We start from the raw sequence: 18,497 nt of genomic DNA, 5'->3' as shown, positions 1-18,497 counted from the left end.
CAAAGCACCTGCTGCAATTCAGTGGACTGGGTAATTACTTTTCTGATTCTGGAAGTGTTTGTAGGCAGATTTAGATGAGACAAGTGATACTTTCTTAATTCACAATCAGATGTAACTGTTTTAGAACAGGAAGTATTTAACTCAACTTTCAGAGTAAACTCCATGTTAGTCTGTTATAGCAACGGTAGTCTACACAGGCTTACCGTATTTTTCACCCTATAGGACGCACGTTTTCCCCTCCAAAAATGAAGGGGAAATGTGTGTGCGTCCTATGGGGCGAATGCAGGCTTTCGCTGAAGCCTGGGGAGCGAGAGGGGTCGGTGCGCACCGACCCCTCTCGCTCTCCAGGCTTCAGGAGAGCCCCAGCGCCAGCCCCACAAGGTCGGGGGACAGAGAGAGGCGGAACGCCGCCATCCCGCTGTCTCCCGAAGTGGTTTGGAGGCTGGCGGCGGGGAGACCCCGCCAGCCCCGCAAGCTCCAGGGACAGCTGGGAGGCGCAGCGCATCTTCCCGCTGTCCCTGGACCTGATCTGAAGGCAGGCGGCGGGGAGAAGAGCGCCTCTCCCCACTGCCTGCCCCACAAGCTCCGGGGACAGCTGGGAGGCGCAGCGTGTCTTCCTGCTGTCCCCGGACCTGGTCTGAAGGCAGGCAGCGGGGAGAAGAGCGCTTCTCCCCGCTGCCTGCCCCGCAAGGTCCGGGGACAGCTGGGAGGCGCAGCACGTCTTCCCGCTGTCCCCGGATCTGGTCTGAAGGCGCTTCTCCTCGCTGCCGGCCCCACAAGCGCCGGGGGGGGAAATAATTTTTTTCTTTATTCCCCCCCCCAAAAAAAAACTTGGGGCGTCCTATGGGCCGGTGCGTCCTATGGGGCGAAAAATACGGTATGCTGTTATATAGTTCCTTGACTTCCCATGCTACAAGACTCTTGGTTGTTTTAGCTTTCTAATTTAATGATTCGTAACCAATACAGTGGTACCTTGGGTTACAAATGCTTTGGGTTACAAACTCTGCTAACCCAGAAGTAGTACTTCGGGTTGAGAACTTTGCCCCAGGATGAGAACGGAAATCGCACGGCGGTGGTATGGCAGCAGCGGGAGGCCCCATTAGCGAAGGCGCACCTCAGGTTACCTCCAGAACAAATTAACTTTGTAACCCGAGGTACCACTGTACATATCTTGTTAAGTATGCACACAACTAGAGCAGTGTTTCCCAACCTTGTGCCTCCAGCTGTTTTTGGACTACAATTCCCATCATCCCTTGCCACTGGTCTTGCTAGTCAGGGATGATGGGAGTTGTAGTTCAAAAACAGCTGGAGGCACAAGGTTGGGAAACACTGAACTAGAGTATACAAGTTACCTAGGCCTTTATCATTGTAACATGACTCTCCATAATTGAACCAGTTATATTTCCCCATCTTAGGCCACCAAATAGCATGTTTTTCCAGGGGTGGGGAAAATCTATCTATCTCAGGAATTCTATAATACAGAATGTGTTTTACAAAATTTGCCACACATTCATTTGACAATGTAAGAAAACATTTAGGTTCACATCGAAATAACATGACATACCTTCGTGGAAACACCACAGATCAAATAAAATATTCATGTTTTTTATTGTTTTATATTTTTGTTCAATTTATTAATAATCTTTATATTTATATATATATTTATGGCTTTGAGCAAAGACAAAAGAAAAAAGTCTAACTCATCCCTGATCACACAGTCATTGTAAGAACCAGTTTGATGTCTATTGTCTTTTCAGCAGCAACATGATCCAAACTCATCATAAATACATTTCATCCTATACAGATGCAAGGTTCCATATTTAAGGGCTTAGTTATATACAGAGAAAAATAGGTTGATTCTCAAAATAGCAATGGATATTCTTTATACAGTATTACAGAAATGAGAGTCATTTGATTCGTAACCTAAATATATATATATACACATTCATACATACATATATGTATATCATTTTATACCCTGTACCATTTTTAGTTAACTTACAAATCTTAGATTTTGCCCACTCTATTACAAAGTCATTAAAAAGGTTTTTTTTTAATGGTTTCACTGAAAGACCATGTATGTTAATGTTTCTTTATAGTACTTAAAATAAAATAAACATATGTATAAAAATAGTTCACTACCAACTCCATTATACTCCTATCAAATGTAAACCTTGAATAGTTTTAAGGACCAGAATATGATCGTCTTAAATTGGCTAAAATTTATTATCAGTATTAAAATAAAGTTAGGGTTCTATTGTACCAAAAAATAAATGGTCTTGCAGTTTATCCATAGCGTTACATTCCTTGTATGCGATTCATGACCACTCCCATTTAACCACCATCATCATATTCACGGAATAAATTACGTCAATAACTTTATTTCAGTTGGGAACGGGGATTCGCTAAAACCTTTAAGTGTGGTTTATCGATGTAGGCATTTGAAATAGCATCAGAGAAAAGGCATAACAGGCAGAATGACTTTGGGCGGCACTCTCGAAGCTACCCTTCCTTCTACAGTGGCCTCATTGGGGACAAAGAGGCTCCTGTAGAGAACAGACTCTGTACACTTCAAAGACCACCAACTTTGAGCACCATCCGTTGGGGTGTCTTGAGAATAAATCCCATTGGAATGGATGCATCTTGCACAGGGAAAACATTCCTGGTGGGTTGTGTTTTTCACTGGAATTAGGACACGCTTAACCTTCAAGTGTATACGAAAGCGCCACAACATACACAGTTGCGAGGTGCCATTTTGTTCTTCCACTGCTCAGTGATGTCAGTACTAATGGGCATGTTCTCTTACCAGGCGTTACCCATTTTGGGCTGAAGGGATGGGCAGTGTTGTTTGCACCGCCATTCAGAATGCAGTTTAGTTACGGCATGGTCAGCTTGAACGTGGCCCTCCCCAGGCACTATCAATTTGCTAAGGGGCTTCCTTTGTGGGGAGGGTGACACAGGTCTTGTACAAGTTCCTCCATGTCTGCTTCTGAGATGGAGGATCACATCAGAAGGAAAGAATATCCCGGGGGAGAGGAGCAAGGGATTTGCTTGCAACAGGTGCTCTATCAGATTCTTATATACACTGAACTTTGTAGCTCCCAGTCTACTACCTGGATCAGACAGGATCGACAGAGTTTTCTAGCATAGCTTATGTGGGGAGGCAGCAACACATCAAGCCCTGGTTTACATATTACTTACAGCAACATGATGTTCACCATGCCGGGACAGCTGCTCCCAGCAGGAACATAGGCTCCGTCTTATTGCGAATCAGACTGTTGGTCTATTTAGCTGAGTATGGCTGGCAGTAGCTCTCTAAATCTTCATTTCAGATGTGGGACAATCCTACTCTTGTCTGGAGATGCCAGGAATCGAGAAATTTCTGCTTAGACAGAAGGTGCTGAACCACTGAGCTACAGTTGCAGGAATGTCTGCAGCTTCTGTTCTGCACAATAAGAGAAGAGTGTACTGTTATGTTTCATGCTAGCAAACCCATCCCCAATGCGACAAGCTCTGGGAGCACGGTAGGCAACGTTTGACTGGGGCCTGAATCAGTTGGAAAATCCTTCCTCTGGAAGCACTTGTAAGTCGTATGTTAACTTGAGAAAGGAAGCAAAGGAAAGAAAAGGTTTACAAAACCGTATGCTTTAACCCTGCCTTCTGTTAATGACTCCCTCCCTTTTGTGCAGACATTAGAAGAAGAAAAAATTAACCTCATTTTCTACGGTTGACAATACATGCCATAGTAGAATATGCTGTCCAAATTATTATAGTACACACTGAGCAAGTCGTGCATTCCCAAACAGACAGGATGCTATAGTATACTTATTTCTTGTTTGTAAAATATCGTCACAGTCAACTACAGAACTACAGTGAGGACAGAGAACACACCTGAAAGCCTAACCGAAGCAGTGATTGACAAAATAATTCATTCAAAAAATCAAAACAAATTCACTTTTAGTTATTAACTACAGATTTGAAGTCAGCATTATAGGAAATGAAATGCAGAAACCATCCGTTCACATTTATCATTTTCCAAGTTTTAAAAAGACACGTTTGGGCTTTTCCCTAAAATGGCTGACTGAAGCGATGAGTTGTACCGGGGTGCAGGGTGCTTTTGTTGTTCATTTTTTTTTTTGGTTTGTTTTCTGCTAAAAAAAATAAGAATCCAAGCATGCGTGGGATATTTTCAGACACCACCTAGGGCAATGAAGAAATAGGTGATGGTATTGGTGAAATACACAGAGCAGGATCAAGCATATAATTTTGCATAAAAACACTGCATGTAAAAGGAGCATTGTAGGTCTCAAGCCATTGCATTACAGTTGTGTTGCATTTTATATTTCGTAAAATTTATTTTTTTTATATTTTGGCGTGAAGAGTTGCAAACTAAATTTCTAAACAAATACTTTGCAATGGTACACCACACAGGAGCTATTTTTGTTTTTGTTGTTGTTGTTGTTGTTATTTGGGTCTAAAAAGTTATTTACAGTAAGATTAATGAGTCTCCACTAATATTACCCCCCAATATGAAGATAGAAGTCCACCCAGCTTTCAGAAAGAGGAGAATGATTCTGAGGTTAGATTTCATCCAAAACAAGCAGTACTGCTAGACCTTTTTCTGTAGACAGGAAGAATTTCATTGATCCTTCAATCGAAAACCTGAATGTAAAAGCACCAAAAAGTAATCTGGACCTCTAAAATGGGAAATGTGTCTCAATTATTTTTGTTTAAGAAAAGTTAAAAACTACTGTTTGCGAATTCCAAGCTAATGGGTGCATTATGTATGGATCTTTATTAGTATTATTATTGTTGTTATTATTTCTGTGTGGCTTAGTTCCTGGAATTATTAATACTGCCTTTTAATGTAGAATAAAAACAGGAAATCTCTTCATATTTCTAACCAGGTTAAAAATAAATAACATTACAACCACTGTTTTTAGACTCATTTTAACAATTTCTAAGAAAGGAAGACATGAGAGGCCATTTTGGAGTTCTCTTCTCTCTCTCTCTCTCTCTCTCTCTCTCTCTCTCTCTCTCTCTGATGTCCATCTGTCTCTCTCCATACATTCAAGGGTTCAATTTGTCCAAAGTGCTCCTTTTCATTGTAGACAGCTGGGATCTATTGGAAATCCTGGGAGTGATCTCAGTTTTATGTCAGTCTCCGCTTATTTGAAGTCTGCATGAATCATAAGTTTGAAGCAAACCGCGGTTTATCGCCCTCTAGTTCCGTGCTTAAGACTGCGGAAGAATCCCTTTGCAGCGTGGCAGCTGGTGGTGTGGGCCCTCGCGTAGGTGGAATTGCTCCTGAAGACATCTGGCGGAAGAGGGCCACTCTTTGGGGGACAGTGCCTTTGCTCCCAGCCTGGATGCCTGTGCTTTGGAAACCGGAGACGGGCTGCGGAATGGAGGCTAAAGATTCTCCCACTGTCGGGTGAGGTCTAGAAATCATAGTGGAAACCTCGTGGGGTAATGAAGGCTGTGAGGCAGAGAGGGGTCTCACCTCTCTCGTCAGACTAGCATTGTGAAGAGCTTGCGTACTCTTGTGGACCTCACTCTTCTGTGACCCACTAGGCATTTGCTGCTGTTGCTGTTGCTGCTGCTGCTGCAGTTGCTGCTGTTGCTGCTGCAGCAGCGACAACTGCGAAGCTGTAGGCGTTGCATACTGAAAAGTTCGGCCGGCTAGAGGGCTTTGTACCGGTGGGCTGCAGACTGCGGAAGGGTAGGAGCAGGGGGAGAAAACGGCAGCTTGCTGAGGCGTCTGTGTGCTCGGCGTTGGAGAATTCAGGCTCATCACGGAATACACAGGCGGGGATTGAGTCCTCATCTGCATCGAGGGGGCAGTGGTCAAAGGACTCGAATTCAGGGCTGGCATTTGCTGCAGATTTGCCGTCCCGACTGCCTGCACCATCTCCCGGTCGTGTTTCACTATCTGTTTCAAAATTTCGCTCTCCTGGTTGTTGAAGACACCAGTATTGAGATCTTTTTGGAATTTTTGCAGCAGAAGCGAATTCTTCTTTCCTTTGTGGGCGAAACGGACACAACATAGCATGCAAGTTAGCATCTCTCTGGTCAACTGGCAGATCATACCATATCTATCTAGCTGTCTGTCTGTCTCTTGCATCAAGGCAATAAGGGAAATGGTTAAAATAGCCAAAAGACTTAACATCAGCCACATTCTTTTTTTATATTCCTCAGATTACGTCACACTATAAGAAAAATAACATGGGGGATAATCAGGCAGATAGATGAGGCTATCCAAAATGGGAATAAGCACAATTCTCAGATGCTAGAGTAACTACAGGGCAGGTTTAGCCCCCTCCCCACTTATGTCTTCCATTACATCCTTTCATTTCCCCCCATAGGAAATACAATAGCAACCATTCACTTCTATCGTTCAGGTTCCTGGGAAACCCACAAACACAGCATGAAGGCAATAGACTCCTCTTGCCTTTCCTTCCCAGCAACTATGATTCAGTGGCGTGCAGCCTCCTAACACAGATGTTCATGTCTAATAGTCATTAATCCCCACTTTTAAGGAACATGGGTCACTGCTGTGATGGCAGTGTCGTGCCCCATAGTGCATATAAAGACACTATGTTAACTGCTTTTAGTTATCTTATGTGTAAATCTCCTTGAGATGGCTATTTACAAGGAAATTGATAAGTCGATGATGCTGTTCATAATACTACTACTCACAGGCATGATGCACATGAAATGAAAGCAAAAACCTGTCTTGCCCTCGCTGACAAGGGTTTGTGTGTGTGCACAAGTGAGCATGAATGCACAGCCAATTTTGCACAGGGCGAGCAGGCACTTACTTATGAATCACCTATAACCATAAATCTCTAAGAAACTTACAACAAAATAAAATACAAAACAACATACGTCATAAAATAAAGCAGAGTATTAAAAGTGGCCAGATAAAAAAGAATGTTCCGGAAATGCTTGCTGAAATAAAAATGGTGCACCAGAATCCAAACGATGCCAGCGTCTGATTTGCTCTGCATCCTATGAAATGTTTGCATGAATATTTACATGGATTTGAAGCATCCTATGAACTGTGGTTAGCAGTCCTGTCCCCAGAAAACCACTTAACCACCATCGTGATGAGCATTTTACTATTTGCTAACGATAAAGGCTGGTGCCTGCTAATACTTCAGCATTTTACTCCTATTATTGTGGGGACTGGTTTGACTCTTAACGTGCAAATATACTTTGCAATCCAATCATGACAGGTTGCCAGCAGTGGAAAGGAAAGGAAATGAAGTAACTAGGTTGTGTTAAAAGAGTCTCTCTCTCTCTCTCTCTCTCTCCCTCTCCTTGTTGAGCTGCCCTAATTTTTGAAATGCCCAATGTGTTATGTAAGTTATAAATACATGTGTCCATTTAACACATTTCCTGGAACTAATTATTAAACATTGCTTAAGTAGTGACCACCAGATTGAGAGTAGTAATCTTTCCAAATGGCTGTGAACTAATATGAACTCAGGGGATATTATGTAGTACCTGGTTGTGTAACACAAGTCACTGCAATGCAAACTGACTATACTTGGTTTGGGTGCTGCGGAACGTGAGATCTATATCATCCACTGCCCCCAAAGTAAGTCTACGGGCCTCAAAAACAACTTGCATGACTCTTGAAGCAACGCCCTACAGCTTCAGTCTAAACAGCAGAGCAAAATCTCATACATTAGAATGCATTTGCAGCAATCGCCTGAATTAATCTGCAGTTTGAATAAACAGCACTGCTTTGGAAACTGAAGATACATTCAGCACCCGAGGGCCTTCTCTCCATGCCCCCTCCAAGGGTGGTGCAGAGGCTGGCAACATGAGAATGAGCCCTTCTTATGAAATGCTCTCCCTAGGGAGGCATTCCTGGCGCCACCACTATCAGCTGGCAAAAATCTTTCTTTTTACCTAGGCTTTCATCCCTTAAACTGGAGGGTTTTAGATTTTTGTGGCCTCCTTTCAGCAGCTGGGATGCATTTGACCTGCCTTTTTAGTAATAACAATTAATAATAATTTTATTATTTGTACCCAGCCACTCGGGGGGGGGGGGGGGGGCTTCCAGCACATATAAAACATCAAACATTAAAAACTTTCCTATACAGGGATGCCTTCAGATGTCTTCTAAAAGTCGTGTAGTTCTTTATCTCCTTAACATCTGAAGGGAGGGCATTCCAGAGGGAGAGCACCACTGCCAAGAATGCCGTGTTTTGGGGTTTTCAGTTTGTTTTGGTTTTTATATGCATTTCAAGCTTTGTGCTATTTTTGTGAGTTGCTTTGGGTTACTTTTTGTTATATAAAAAAGAAGTAACCCACCAATTGCAATGAATGATAATACTAATAAAAATTCCTACAGGTGGGGTGGGGTGGGGGTTGGTACATGTCTATGAACCTTGGTGATCATCTGGATAATTTGAGGATAGCGAAATGGTGAATTTCCAGCTCAAAATTTGGCCTGGCTGATTGTCTCCATGCTGCTGGTTTGTGGTGGTTCAAAGAATATTTCTGACAAATCGGTGACGTACTGCACAGGTCTACCACGTTTGCCAAGTTAAAAACAGCCTTGATACTGTATTCACTAGGCTAGCCATAATTCACTAAATCCAAGCCATACACAAATATGGTCCTATCATTTTGGCTCACAGACTCAGAGACCCTCCCCCCCCTCACTATCTGTGCAATAATGACCTTTCCTAAGAATGCTGCTGACAGCCTCTATACATGATTAATAAACAATAATAAGCATGACTTCCAAACTTAGATTCTCAGGGGATATGTGAGAGCCTCGGATTACTTAAATTTCACTTACACTTTCTCTTTTATAGCAACACATCTCTTATTCATAAATCAACATGGCCATTTAATGGAATGGAATGGGATAGTGGGCTGCATTTATTTTTTTAAGGTTTTAAAAGTATTAATATTTGATTTTGGCCACTTCTCTGCAGTATCCGTGGCTCTTTATTTAAAACATTTATAAGCCACCTTACTATTAAAAGGAATCAAAGTGGTGTATAAAAGGAACGGAAAAACAATAAGAATGGCAAAAGACAGCAGAATAATCATGACAGTCTCATAAAACTTAGCATGCGCTGCACTGCATTGCAGTGATTCTGCTCCTACCTATGGGGCTGTGTCCAGCGGTGACAATTGGGAGCCACTGTTCGGCGCCATGGGAATTGACCTGTGGTGTCCTACAGGGCTCCATCTTGTCACCCATGTTGTCTGACATCTATATGAAGCTCCTGGGAGATTTCATCAGGGGATTTGAAGTGAGATGTCATCAGTATGCTGATGGCACCCAGCTCTATCTCTCTGTTCCATCTGAATCAGAAGCTGTTGAGTTCTGGACCAGAGCCTAGAGGTGGTTATGGTGTGGATGGGCGCCAATAAATGGAAATTGAATCCAGCCAAGATGGAGGTATTGTGTGCCGAGTCCTTGAGTCCGGGAAGTGGAGAGGTGTCCTGTCCTAGGGTTGCTCTCCCCTGGGAAAGGGCAGGTTCATAGTTTGGGGGTGCTCCTGGATCCAGCATTGTCATTCGAGGTGGCCTCGGAGCACCAACTTCCAGCTACAGCTAGTTCGCCAGCTACGACCTTTCCTGGAGAGAAATGACTCGGCAACAGTAACCCAAGCTCTGGTAACCTCCAGACTGGACTATTGCAATGTACGGGGGGTGGGGAGGAGAGAGACTCTGAAACTGCAGCTTGTACAGAATGCAGCAACCAGACTGGAATGGCCAACAGAACTCATATTGAGAGAACAGCACTAGGTACCTCTTTGCTTCTGGGCCCAATTCAAGGTCTTAATTTTGACATATAAAGCCTTAAATTAATTGGGTCTAAAATACCTGAAAGGTTGCTCTCAGAGCTCTGTGGGACAGTGGTGTGGCCCCCAGACTTTGGTACTTGCTACATTTTGCTGTGGGCCTGGCACCAACTCTGCATATATCTGGAGTCATGCAAAAGATTGTACCTTCCTTATTCTCACCCTTACCTCTCCTAGTGTCTCCAATGCTTCTTGCATGCTACTCTTGCCTTTGCAAAATGTTTTAGAGATTCTGCAAAAACTCAAATGGTTAAGATTCAGCAAGACTCTTTTATAGGTCACAAGAAGATCTGAAAGCAAGTGAGCTGTCCTTCCTTGTTTTCATCTTTCCACTGCAACATGCAAACATGTGGGGAGAGTCATGTACCAAAGGACTAGGGGTGCAGGTGCTGCAGATGCAGAGAGCTGCAGGGTTCTCCTATTTCACCCATTACAACGGATGACTCATTTGTGCAAACTGAAGTATGCAAACTAAGCAATGTAGAACAAAGTAGTAATTCATGTCGCCCTGGAGCAGGGATGGATGGACCCATTAAAGTCTGGTCCACATCAGTTCTCCATGGGGACAGAACTAAGTCCATCCAATTTCCATGTGTATTTTTAAAGGGAAAATTATTAAAAATCCACAAAGAAACACAAAGCTGTTTTTTTTAAAGTACTTCCAAGGGTGCTCCATTGATCTAAAATATACTTCTTTCCTTTAAACTTTTAAAACAGGTAATCCACCACCTTTTGCCTTTACATGGTGGCAGCCATGAAAACTTCCTTATAATTCCTTCTGAAAGCAACAGAATGTCATTAGGTCCCATTGCTCCCCAGGGGACTTGCTGTATTGTATTCACGGTATACAGCAACAAGCAGCAGCACCAAATGCTAGCCGGACTGTGTGGAAAGAAATAAATTTTGGAGGAATGGAGACCACATTGCAGCCTCTTGGACTGCTTCATAGAGGGTCCCTCAAGACAGTGGATTCTGAAGTGAACCCATGATCTGATTTGAGTCATGATCTGCCCAGCTTGAATCAGTTGTGCCTGCTTGGAAATCTGAGTTTGGTGGATTCCTCTTCTGACCCTACCTTGGAGCTTCAGAAGCTCTGTTCCAGGGTGCGGCAGCCAAAATAGTCCTGGGGGTGGGGAGCTTTTAACATGCAGAAAAGTGTGGCTTTGCTTCCTTCCCTCCTCCTCACACACATATACACATGCTATCATGCCCAGTCTTCTTCAAACAGTTATCATTATTGGGTTGGCCCTATTATTTGGCAGAGAGAGGTATCTGCCTCAGATAGCACATGCTGGGAAATTGGGGAGCGGTAACGAAGTGCGAAGAGGACAGAGGTGTGTTTGTGCATGTGCCACACAGTCTGCCTTTACCCCACTAAGCAAGCTAACTTCCGCTCCCCTCAGGTGCAGTGTATGGGAAAGCCATCTTGTCCTCAGGCCACCAAATGTCTTGGGTTGGCCCTTAATTTCGTTGTCCCCGAGAGGGGGCAATGACAATAAAGATATTATTATTATTATTATTATTATTATTATTATTATTATTATTATTATTATTGCATTTATTTACTGTAGTTATTTATCCCTCCATACCTTGAAATATACCACTATGTTAGTAGAGCACACTGTTTTAGTTTTCTTGACCTAAAAGACAAATACTTCTGTGGCTGGTGCTATATGAACAGAAAAGGGGGGGAAAACACCAAAAACATACCTATCCTATCCAGCCTGTCAATGGCTACTGTTTCAAAGGCTCTTCTCATCATGGGGTATTCCTCCAGAACCTCGTTGAAGTTGTCCACAGAGAGAGAATACAGGCGGCAGTATGTGTCAGCTCTCACACTGGCGGTGCGGCGGCCCTTGGTCAAAAGGCAGATTTCTGGGATAAAGGGAAGAACAAAACACAGGAAGGAAAAGAGATGAAATGGTTTAAAAAGGTAACTGATGAGTGAGCGGCAGAGGTGGGGAGGACAGCAGCAATTCAAACCCAGCTCCAATATTCCCTGCAGTTTTGTAAGCACCTCGTGCCTCTTCACTCAGGCTCATTTCATTAGGTTTATTTCCTGCCATTTCAATCTAGGCAACGACCAATTTACACATGTCCAGTTGTTGCACAACCATGCATGCATGCATCGTGACTACCCGGAAGTGGCTTGAAAAGCAGGTGGAATGGGCCATCATGCATGATGACCCAGAAAGCAACCGGGTTGCCTGTATAAAGACATTATATTTTTTTACCCCAGAACAGGGCTAGGAATGTGTGGCCCTTCAGACGTTGATGGACTCCAGTTCCCACCAGCCCCAACCAGCCAAGCCCAATGCTCAGGGATGATGGGAGTTGTAGTCGAGCAACATCTTTCCCATGCATACCCTTGTATAGAAACAGCAAAGTGCAACATTTTGATAAAATAAAATGCCTGCATGGAAATCAAGATATTTAGTACCTGCACTAAAATCAGAAGGCTCCGAGCTTTTTTCTTACCAACCTCTCTCAGTAGATGCAGATCCCATACTGCGCTCAGCCTATTTTGCTGCTCTAGGTGGATGTTCCTCTTGTCACTGCCCTCCTTGCGTTGTCATAAAGGTAGCTAACATGCTCCCTTCCTCAAGGGTCTGCCCCACCAATCACACACCTCTTCATGTGCTCCATACACATGAAGAACGTGTTGGGAGATGGGACACAGGTGCTTTTTGCCCCAGGCTTCATTGCCCTGGGGTGGAGGAATGGAGAAATGTGTGTCTCCCTTATATGTTGCCCTTGTGATTCTGTTGCCTTGGGACTTAACTCATTGAAGGGAGGCTTATTTCCTCGAACCACCTCTTCCTGCTAGCACCATTTCCCACACTATTCTCAAGGTTTCCCCAACCCCCGGCAGCAGATTTCAAGGTTGCAGCATGACTGCAAGGCAGGAGGGGAAGCCCTCTTCCATGAACTTGAACTCCATTCCATTTGTAGGAGGAAAATTAGGAGCTACTGTGTTCCGATGGACACCCACCACATCTCCCTCCAAAGGACACACATTTCCAGGATTTGCAATCTGGACCCAGTTGTGATTAGCATACTTACTGTATATTAAAAAAAAAAAGATTCAGTTAGCAATACAGAGGCATTCCCAAATGCTAGCAATCACATTATTAGCTAGAGATGGCATCCAAATGAAATTTTCAAAATTGGAACTGCGCTGCCAGATTTGAATACCACTCTGGTAGAGGCAAACCCTGCTTAGAACAGTTTATTAACAAGTCCCTGTGCACACAGCTTCATCAACAGAGCGAAAGAGGATATATATATCATTTTGTGAATCGTTAATATGAGGATCACACTAAATTAACTTGAGGTTATCATTTACTATCACTTTGGGAATCCCTGCAACTGAAAGAGTGCTGTGAAGAACCATTGGCTCATGAGCCCTGTGCCATTTCTTGCAGGAAACTTGATCCCACGGGACCAATATAATTCTGTGTGATATTAATGGCCGCCCTCTGGTTCTGGAGGGGGGAAAACATTGCAAGAGAGGAGGGAAACTTCTGGAATTCATATAGAAATCTTTTCACTTTTCTATGAAACCTCTTAAAAGTTTGATCGCGAAAAAAAGTTAAATAGCAAGCAATTGATATCCTGGAAGTGGTTAACTAACTAAAATAGCTACTGTATATGGCTAACAGAGCAATCCTATATCCTTGAGCTGTGTTCCTGATAGAGGGATACAATTGCTTCTAAACCCCTTTGTCCAGGTGGAACACACAATGCTTGAAAACACACACACACACACACACACACACACACACACACAGTTTAAATAATATTGGAGGGACTCTTGTCAAGGAAGATGATAAACTGGCCAAAATTCTGTGATCGCTGAGGAGTTGATCTTGCCCCTGACAACAGAGTGACATTATACCTGCAAAATAGATGGTGTTATAACACTAAGTCAATAGAGTCAACAGAGAACACTGGACATCTGCCCTCATGTAATTTTCCGAGCTGTAACATTGTAAAATTCATTCGTCCTTAGTCATTGGCTCACACCACTTTCCTCTGCAAAAATGCTGGCTCCCTTCACAAAGATATCAATACAAGAGTCCATGGTTTAATTTATTTTTATTTTTTTTTCCTGAGTGGACGTGTTGTTCCTAAGTGGATTCAAATTCAGAAGCCTCAGAGTTCTCTTTGTAGACTTCCTACCCATAGTTCCATGAAGGCACCTGGTGATGCGCTCTGTGTTTGTGGGAGACATTTGCACAGGGTTGCATGGCATAAGGAGCCCATTTGACTATCTACACTTGATGGTTGTTATCTTCCGGGATTGGCTACTCCGGGAGAGCAATCTGTGTCTGGAATTGTGATTAGTGGGTGGTTGAAAAAATTCCACAAATGCCTTGGGTGTGTCTGTTGGCATCAGCGCCAGCTCCATGTTTTTGTGGGACCTCGGTGGCTTTCAAAGGGCTCACCAATTCCTCATTTGCTTGCCCTCTTCCTTTGGGCCCAATCCATATAACCACAATTGACCTTTAAACCACCCAGAGGCAGAATCTGATAGGCTCCATTTATAAATCCTAGCGGAAAATTCAGGCATATCGTAGGAGAGATTTAAATGAGGAGGAGCTCTCATCAATCTTATCTGACAGCTTAGTAAAAGGCATTGCATGGTTCTTAAAAAAACCAAAAACCAATTAGGGGTGAATTTCTCTCTCTCTCTCTCTCTCTCTCTCTCTCTCTCACACACACACACACACACACACACACACACACACACACAGAATTTGTGGATAACGAACATTATGAAAGCAGGACACCTGTGTGCATTTTTGATTAGCCAGTCACCTTAATGATTGTCCATATCATTTTCAATGGTGTTTAATGTTTAGATGTTGTACACCAACTAGATATTTTATGATTTTGTGGTATATAAATACTTATAAATAAATAAAAATAAGCAATGAGTGTGAATGCTAGACGAGGCGGAAGATTCAAATGAGAAATATAAAATTATCTTAAATATTTAGATGATCCATTATGTTACATTTTAGGTCTAATGAAAGTATGGGGAGCCCATGGTCCTCTAGATATTCTTCCAGGATTCCTGACCAATGGCTGTGCTGGCAGGGGCTGATGGAGGTCCAATAACACCTGGCGAGTCAAAGGTGCTGTTGGGGAGGAGTCCAGGGGTTCACCAGAATGAGCAGGAGGGCCCACAGATGCAGCAGGATTGGCTCCCGACATGGTGAAGGGTGCAAAGCATTTCACATTATCATTTAAAGAGGTCATTCTTTCCATTTTGTTGCACCACTTTTTAAATGTCTCTCCCCCCCCCCCCCCTTACAAGACTGGAGAGCAGAGTCTTTTGTTTAAAATTTAGTTAGAACACCTGATTTTTAAAATATGCTGTGTAACTAATAAATATTGTCACTATTGAATCACACACCTTCTCTGAGCTGCCTTCATTTCATTTCAGTTTTGCCTACTAATCATTATCCCAGTTAGGACAATTTTACAATTCTATTTTAGCATGCTAGCAGAAAGTTCTCAGAAGGTATGTAAAATATTTTCCCCTCAGTCTCTTATTTTGCCCTTAACTCTGCATTCTGAGTTCATTCCTTCGTTTGGAAGAGGGAATCTTTTAAAGAGAGATGTATTGGAATTCCCCGTGTTAAACTGAAGCATATCTGACTTTTATCCAACGGGTGCTTATTGTGCTGCACAGAGAACTGTAATTTACTACAGTAATTCATGCCTGACGGATTGGTTTTTGAGTCTTGTGTTGCATTTCGTGCCTCACCTGCTCTTTTATAGCTACTTCAGAATTAAAGGTCTGCAGAATTAAAGGAGGAGGATCATAGCTCACTGGTAGAGCATCTGCTTGCATGTAGAAGCTTCCAGGTTCAATCCCCGGGAATCTCCAGGCAGGACAGAAAGAATCCTGCCAAGGCCAGTCTGTGCAGACCATACTAAGCTACATAGGCTTAATATAAGGCAGATTTCTGTGTTTACACAAGGTTTGGTATATCCTGAGTGAAGAGGGCTAGCCAGGAAAATGACTAGGTTACCTAGACCTCTAGGTCTGTGTTGTTTGATTATACAGTGGATGCTCGGGTTGCGAACGTGATCTGTGTGGCATGCACATTTGCAACCCGCAGCGTTCACAACCCGCGTCTGCGCACGTGCGGGTTGCGATTTAGTGCTTCTGCGCATGTGCAACCGCCGAAACCCAGAAGTAACCCTTTCTGGTACTTTCGGGTTTTGGCGGTCCGCAACCCGAAAAGACGCAACCTGAAGCGGCTGCAACCCGAGGTATGACTGTATTTCTAGCTTTCTTTTTTATCACTTAACTATGCAACTCTCATTAAAATTTGAGCCGAGCTTTTGCTTAATTTTTTTTTTGCTATTGTGGGAACACACTTCTGTTTGTGTGTGCATTTGTGCTCTCAGTTGCCCACCTGGCACTATGTCTATTTCTCATCCAAGTCCTGTACGCCAGAAGGAAACAGGAGGAAAGAACCAAGGGTAGTTTCTTTTTTAAAAGGTTCCAGAAAACTGTGTGGTCCTGAGCCAGCCTGGAAGGTGCAGCTCAGAGAAGCTCTTGAGGCCTGGAAAGGAGGGTGTCACACAATCCTTAACAGAGCTTTGCAATTGAGCTAAAGCCGAGACAAAGGAGGAAAGGAAAGGAGGGTGTCACACAATCCTTAACAAAGCTTTGCAACTGGCAAATAGGATAGCCACTGACACATCACCAAAAGAGAGGACAAATGAGGACAGAGATTTTTTTAAAAAAACAACAACAACCCAACATGTATGTATGCTAGATTACATGTATAAATGCAAATTTAGAAATGGTGGCTGCAAGTTAAATAGAAATATATCTCACTGCAGTGGGGAAGGCTGTGATCTGGTGATACTTGTGGCTGCTCAGCCTGCTAGTTGTTGACAGGCAACTTCAAGGGCCCAGGTAGCTCAGCTGGTGGAGCATGAGGCTCTTAATCACAAGGTCGTGGGTTTGAGCCCCATGGTGGGCAAAAGATTCCTGCATTGCAGGAAGCTGGACTAGATGACCCTTGTGGTCCCTTCCAACCCAACAATCCTATGATTATATATTCACCCTTCTTATGAGTCTTTATATAGAAGATTTCTTCAAACAGAGCTCTTCAAGCAGAGAACTGTAAAGTAGAGCACATGGCTATCTGACTGGTCCACCACCTGGCTTATAGATAACATGGACTGGGATAGGGGAGAAAGATTCAGAGTATATGGATGGAATACATTTTGGCTTGCATGTCATCTCAGTTGGGTGGGATAGAGCTTGATGACATTGGTCTTTCAAATTGCAGGGACTGCACAGTGGCCTGCCTCAAAAGGTTCAGTGGCTCCTGTTAGATGTTCTGTGAACTATCTTAGGAATGCAATCTCTTGGTGCTCTCTCTCTCTCTCTCTCTCTCTCCCCTCCTCCTCCTCTTCATTTTCAATGTGATTTACTTAGCTGTTGAATTCAAGATTCTCCTTTGCTGAACACCTGACACTAAATGCAACATCTGACACTAAAACCAAAAGACACAAAAATTTAGCTAAGCTCCAATTAAAAATTATGTACTAGCATCATTCAATGGCAGATTTATTTATTTTTTAAGTTACTTGGTCATTATGAACAACTCCTCCCATGAAAACTGCTTTTAAAAAACAAGAAGATTGCTCACTTTCCTAATGGGAAGAGAACCATCTGAAGGCAGCAAGGCAATGCTAAAAAGCATCAGTTTATTTCCTCAGGCCAAACTGCATAATGACAATTACAGGTTTAATTAAAAGGAAAAAAGTCATGATTCGTGCTGCCCCTAAAACAGATGGCATCACATATCTCCAAAGCAAATTCAGTCATAATGCCTTTGGAATGTAGAATTAGCGTTCAGCTAAGCCTGTGTCAAGGCTTTCAGTAAGAGGGTAGGATTTCTAGAGGTAAGGTAAAGGGACCCCGACCATTAGGTTCAGTCGTGGCCGACTCTGGGGTTGCGGCGCTCATCTCGCTTTATTGGCCAAGGGAGCCGGCGTACAGCTTCTGGGTCATGTGGCCAGCATGACTAAGCCGCTTCTGGCGAACCAGAGCAGTGCACGGAAACGCCGTTTGCCTTCCCGCTGGAGCGGTACCCATTTATCTACTTGCACTTTGATGTGCTTTCAAACTGCTAGGTTGGCAGGAGCAGGGACCGAGCAATGGGAGCTCACCCCGTCACGGGGATTTGAACTGCCGACCTTCTGATCGGCAAGCCCTAGGCTCTGTGGTTTAACCCACAGCGCCACCCACATCCCCAGACTTCTAGAGAGGCATCTACAAATCATGAATGGAAATCTGAGGTGAAGAAACTAATTCAAGTTATGTCCCCATCTTCCTCTATATTAAGTTTGACAAGAGCAATACTGAAACTAATGAGAAAGAGCACCATCCCTTAGACTAGTTCCAAGTAAGAAGGCAGGTCAATGGGAGCTAGCTGAGAACAGACTGGGGTTGGCAGGGCCTTTATGGACCAGCCTCCACTGCTAAGCCAACAGACATCACCCTTACAAAACCCGTAATTCCATTTATTATAAAATTTATATGCTGCCCTTTGTTAAAAGACCACAGTTATGGCACAAGCGCAAATGAAGAACTCAAAGGGTGCATGGAGCTATTAATTTTAA

General features: G+C 43.3%; 1 protein-coding gene across 2 annotated transcripts in view; it reads right to left on the bottom strand.

Annotated features, from left to right (window-relative positions):
* Nucleotides 1-1,589: 1,589 nt before the first annotated feature.
* Nucleotides 1,590-18,497, bottom strand: part of HCN1 (hyperpolarization activated cyclic nucleotide gated potassium channel 1) — a 195,420-nt gene continuing 178,512 nt past the window's right edge. Inside the window, exons 7-9 of one of the 2 annotated variants that reach the window (XR_003708868.2) lie at nt 11,547-11,711; nt 9,133-9,609; nt 5,920-6,021 (exon numbers count right to left, since the gene is read on the bottom strand). Coding sequence is in view for 1 of the 2 variants with exons in the window: in XM_028748659.2 (XP_028604492.2) it covers nt 5,189-6,021; nt 11,547-11,711 (998 nt within the window). In the remaining variant the exon portion in view is untranslated. Of the gene's footprint in view, nt 6,022-9,132; nt 9,610-11,546; nt 11,712-18,497 lie in introns of both variants that reach the window. The other variant, XM_028748659.2, reaches the window with a different exon arrangement.

The sequence above is a fragment of the Podarcis muralis genome, chromosome 11, assembly GCF_964188315.1.
Source record: "Podarcis muralis chromosome 11, rPodMur119.hap1.1, whole genome shotgun sequence".
NCBI lineage: Eukaryota > Metazoa > Chordata > Lepidosauria > Squamata > Lacertidae > Podarcis > Podarcis muralis.
The sequence above is the reverse complement of the archived record's forward strand: the minus strand, read 5'-3'. Positions and strand labels throughout refer to the sequence as shown.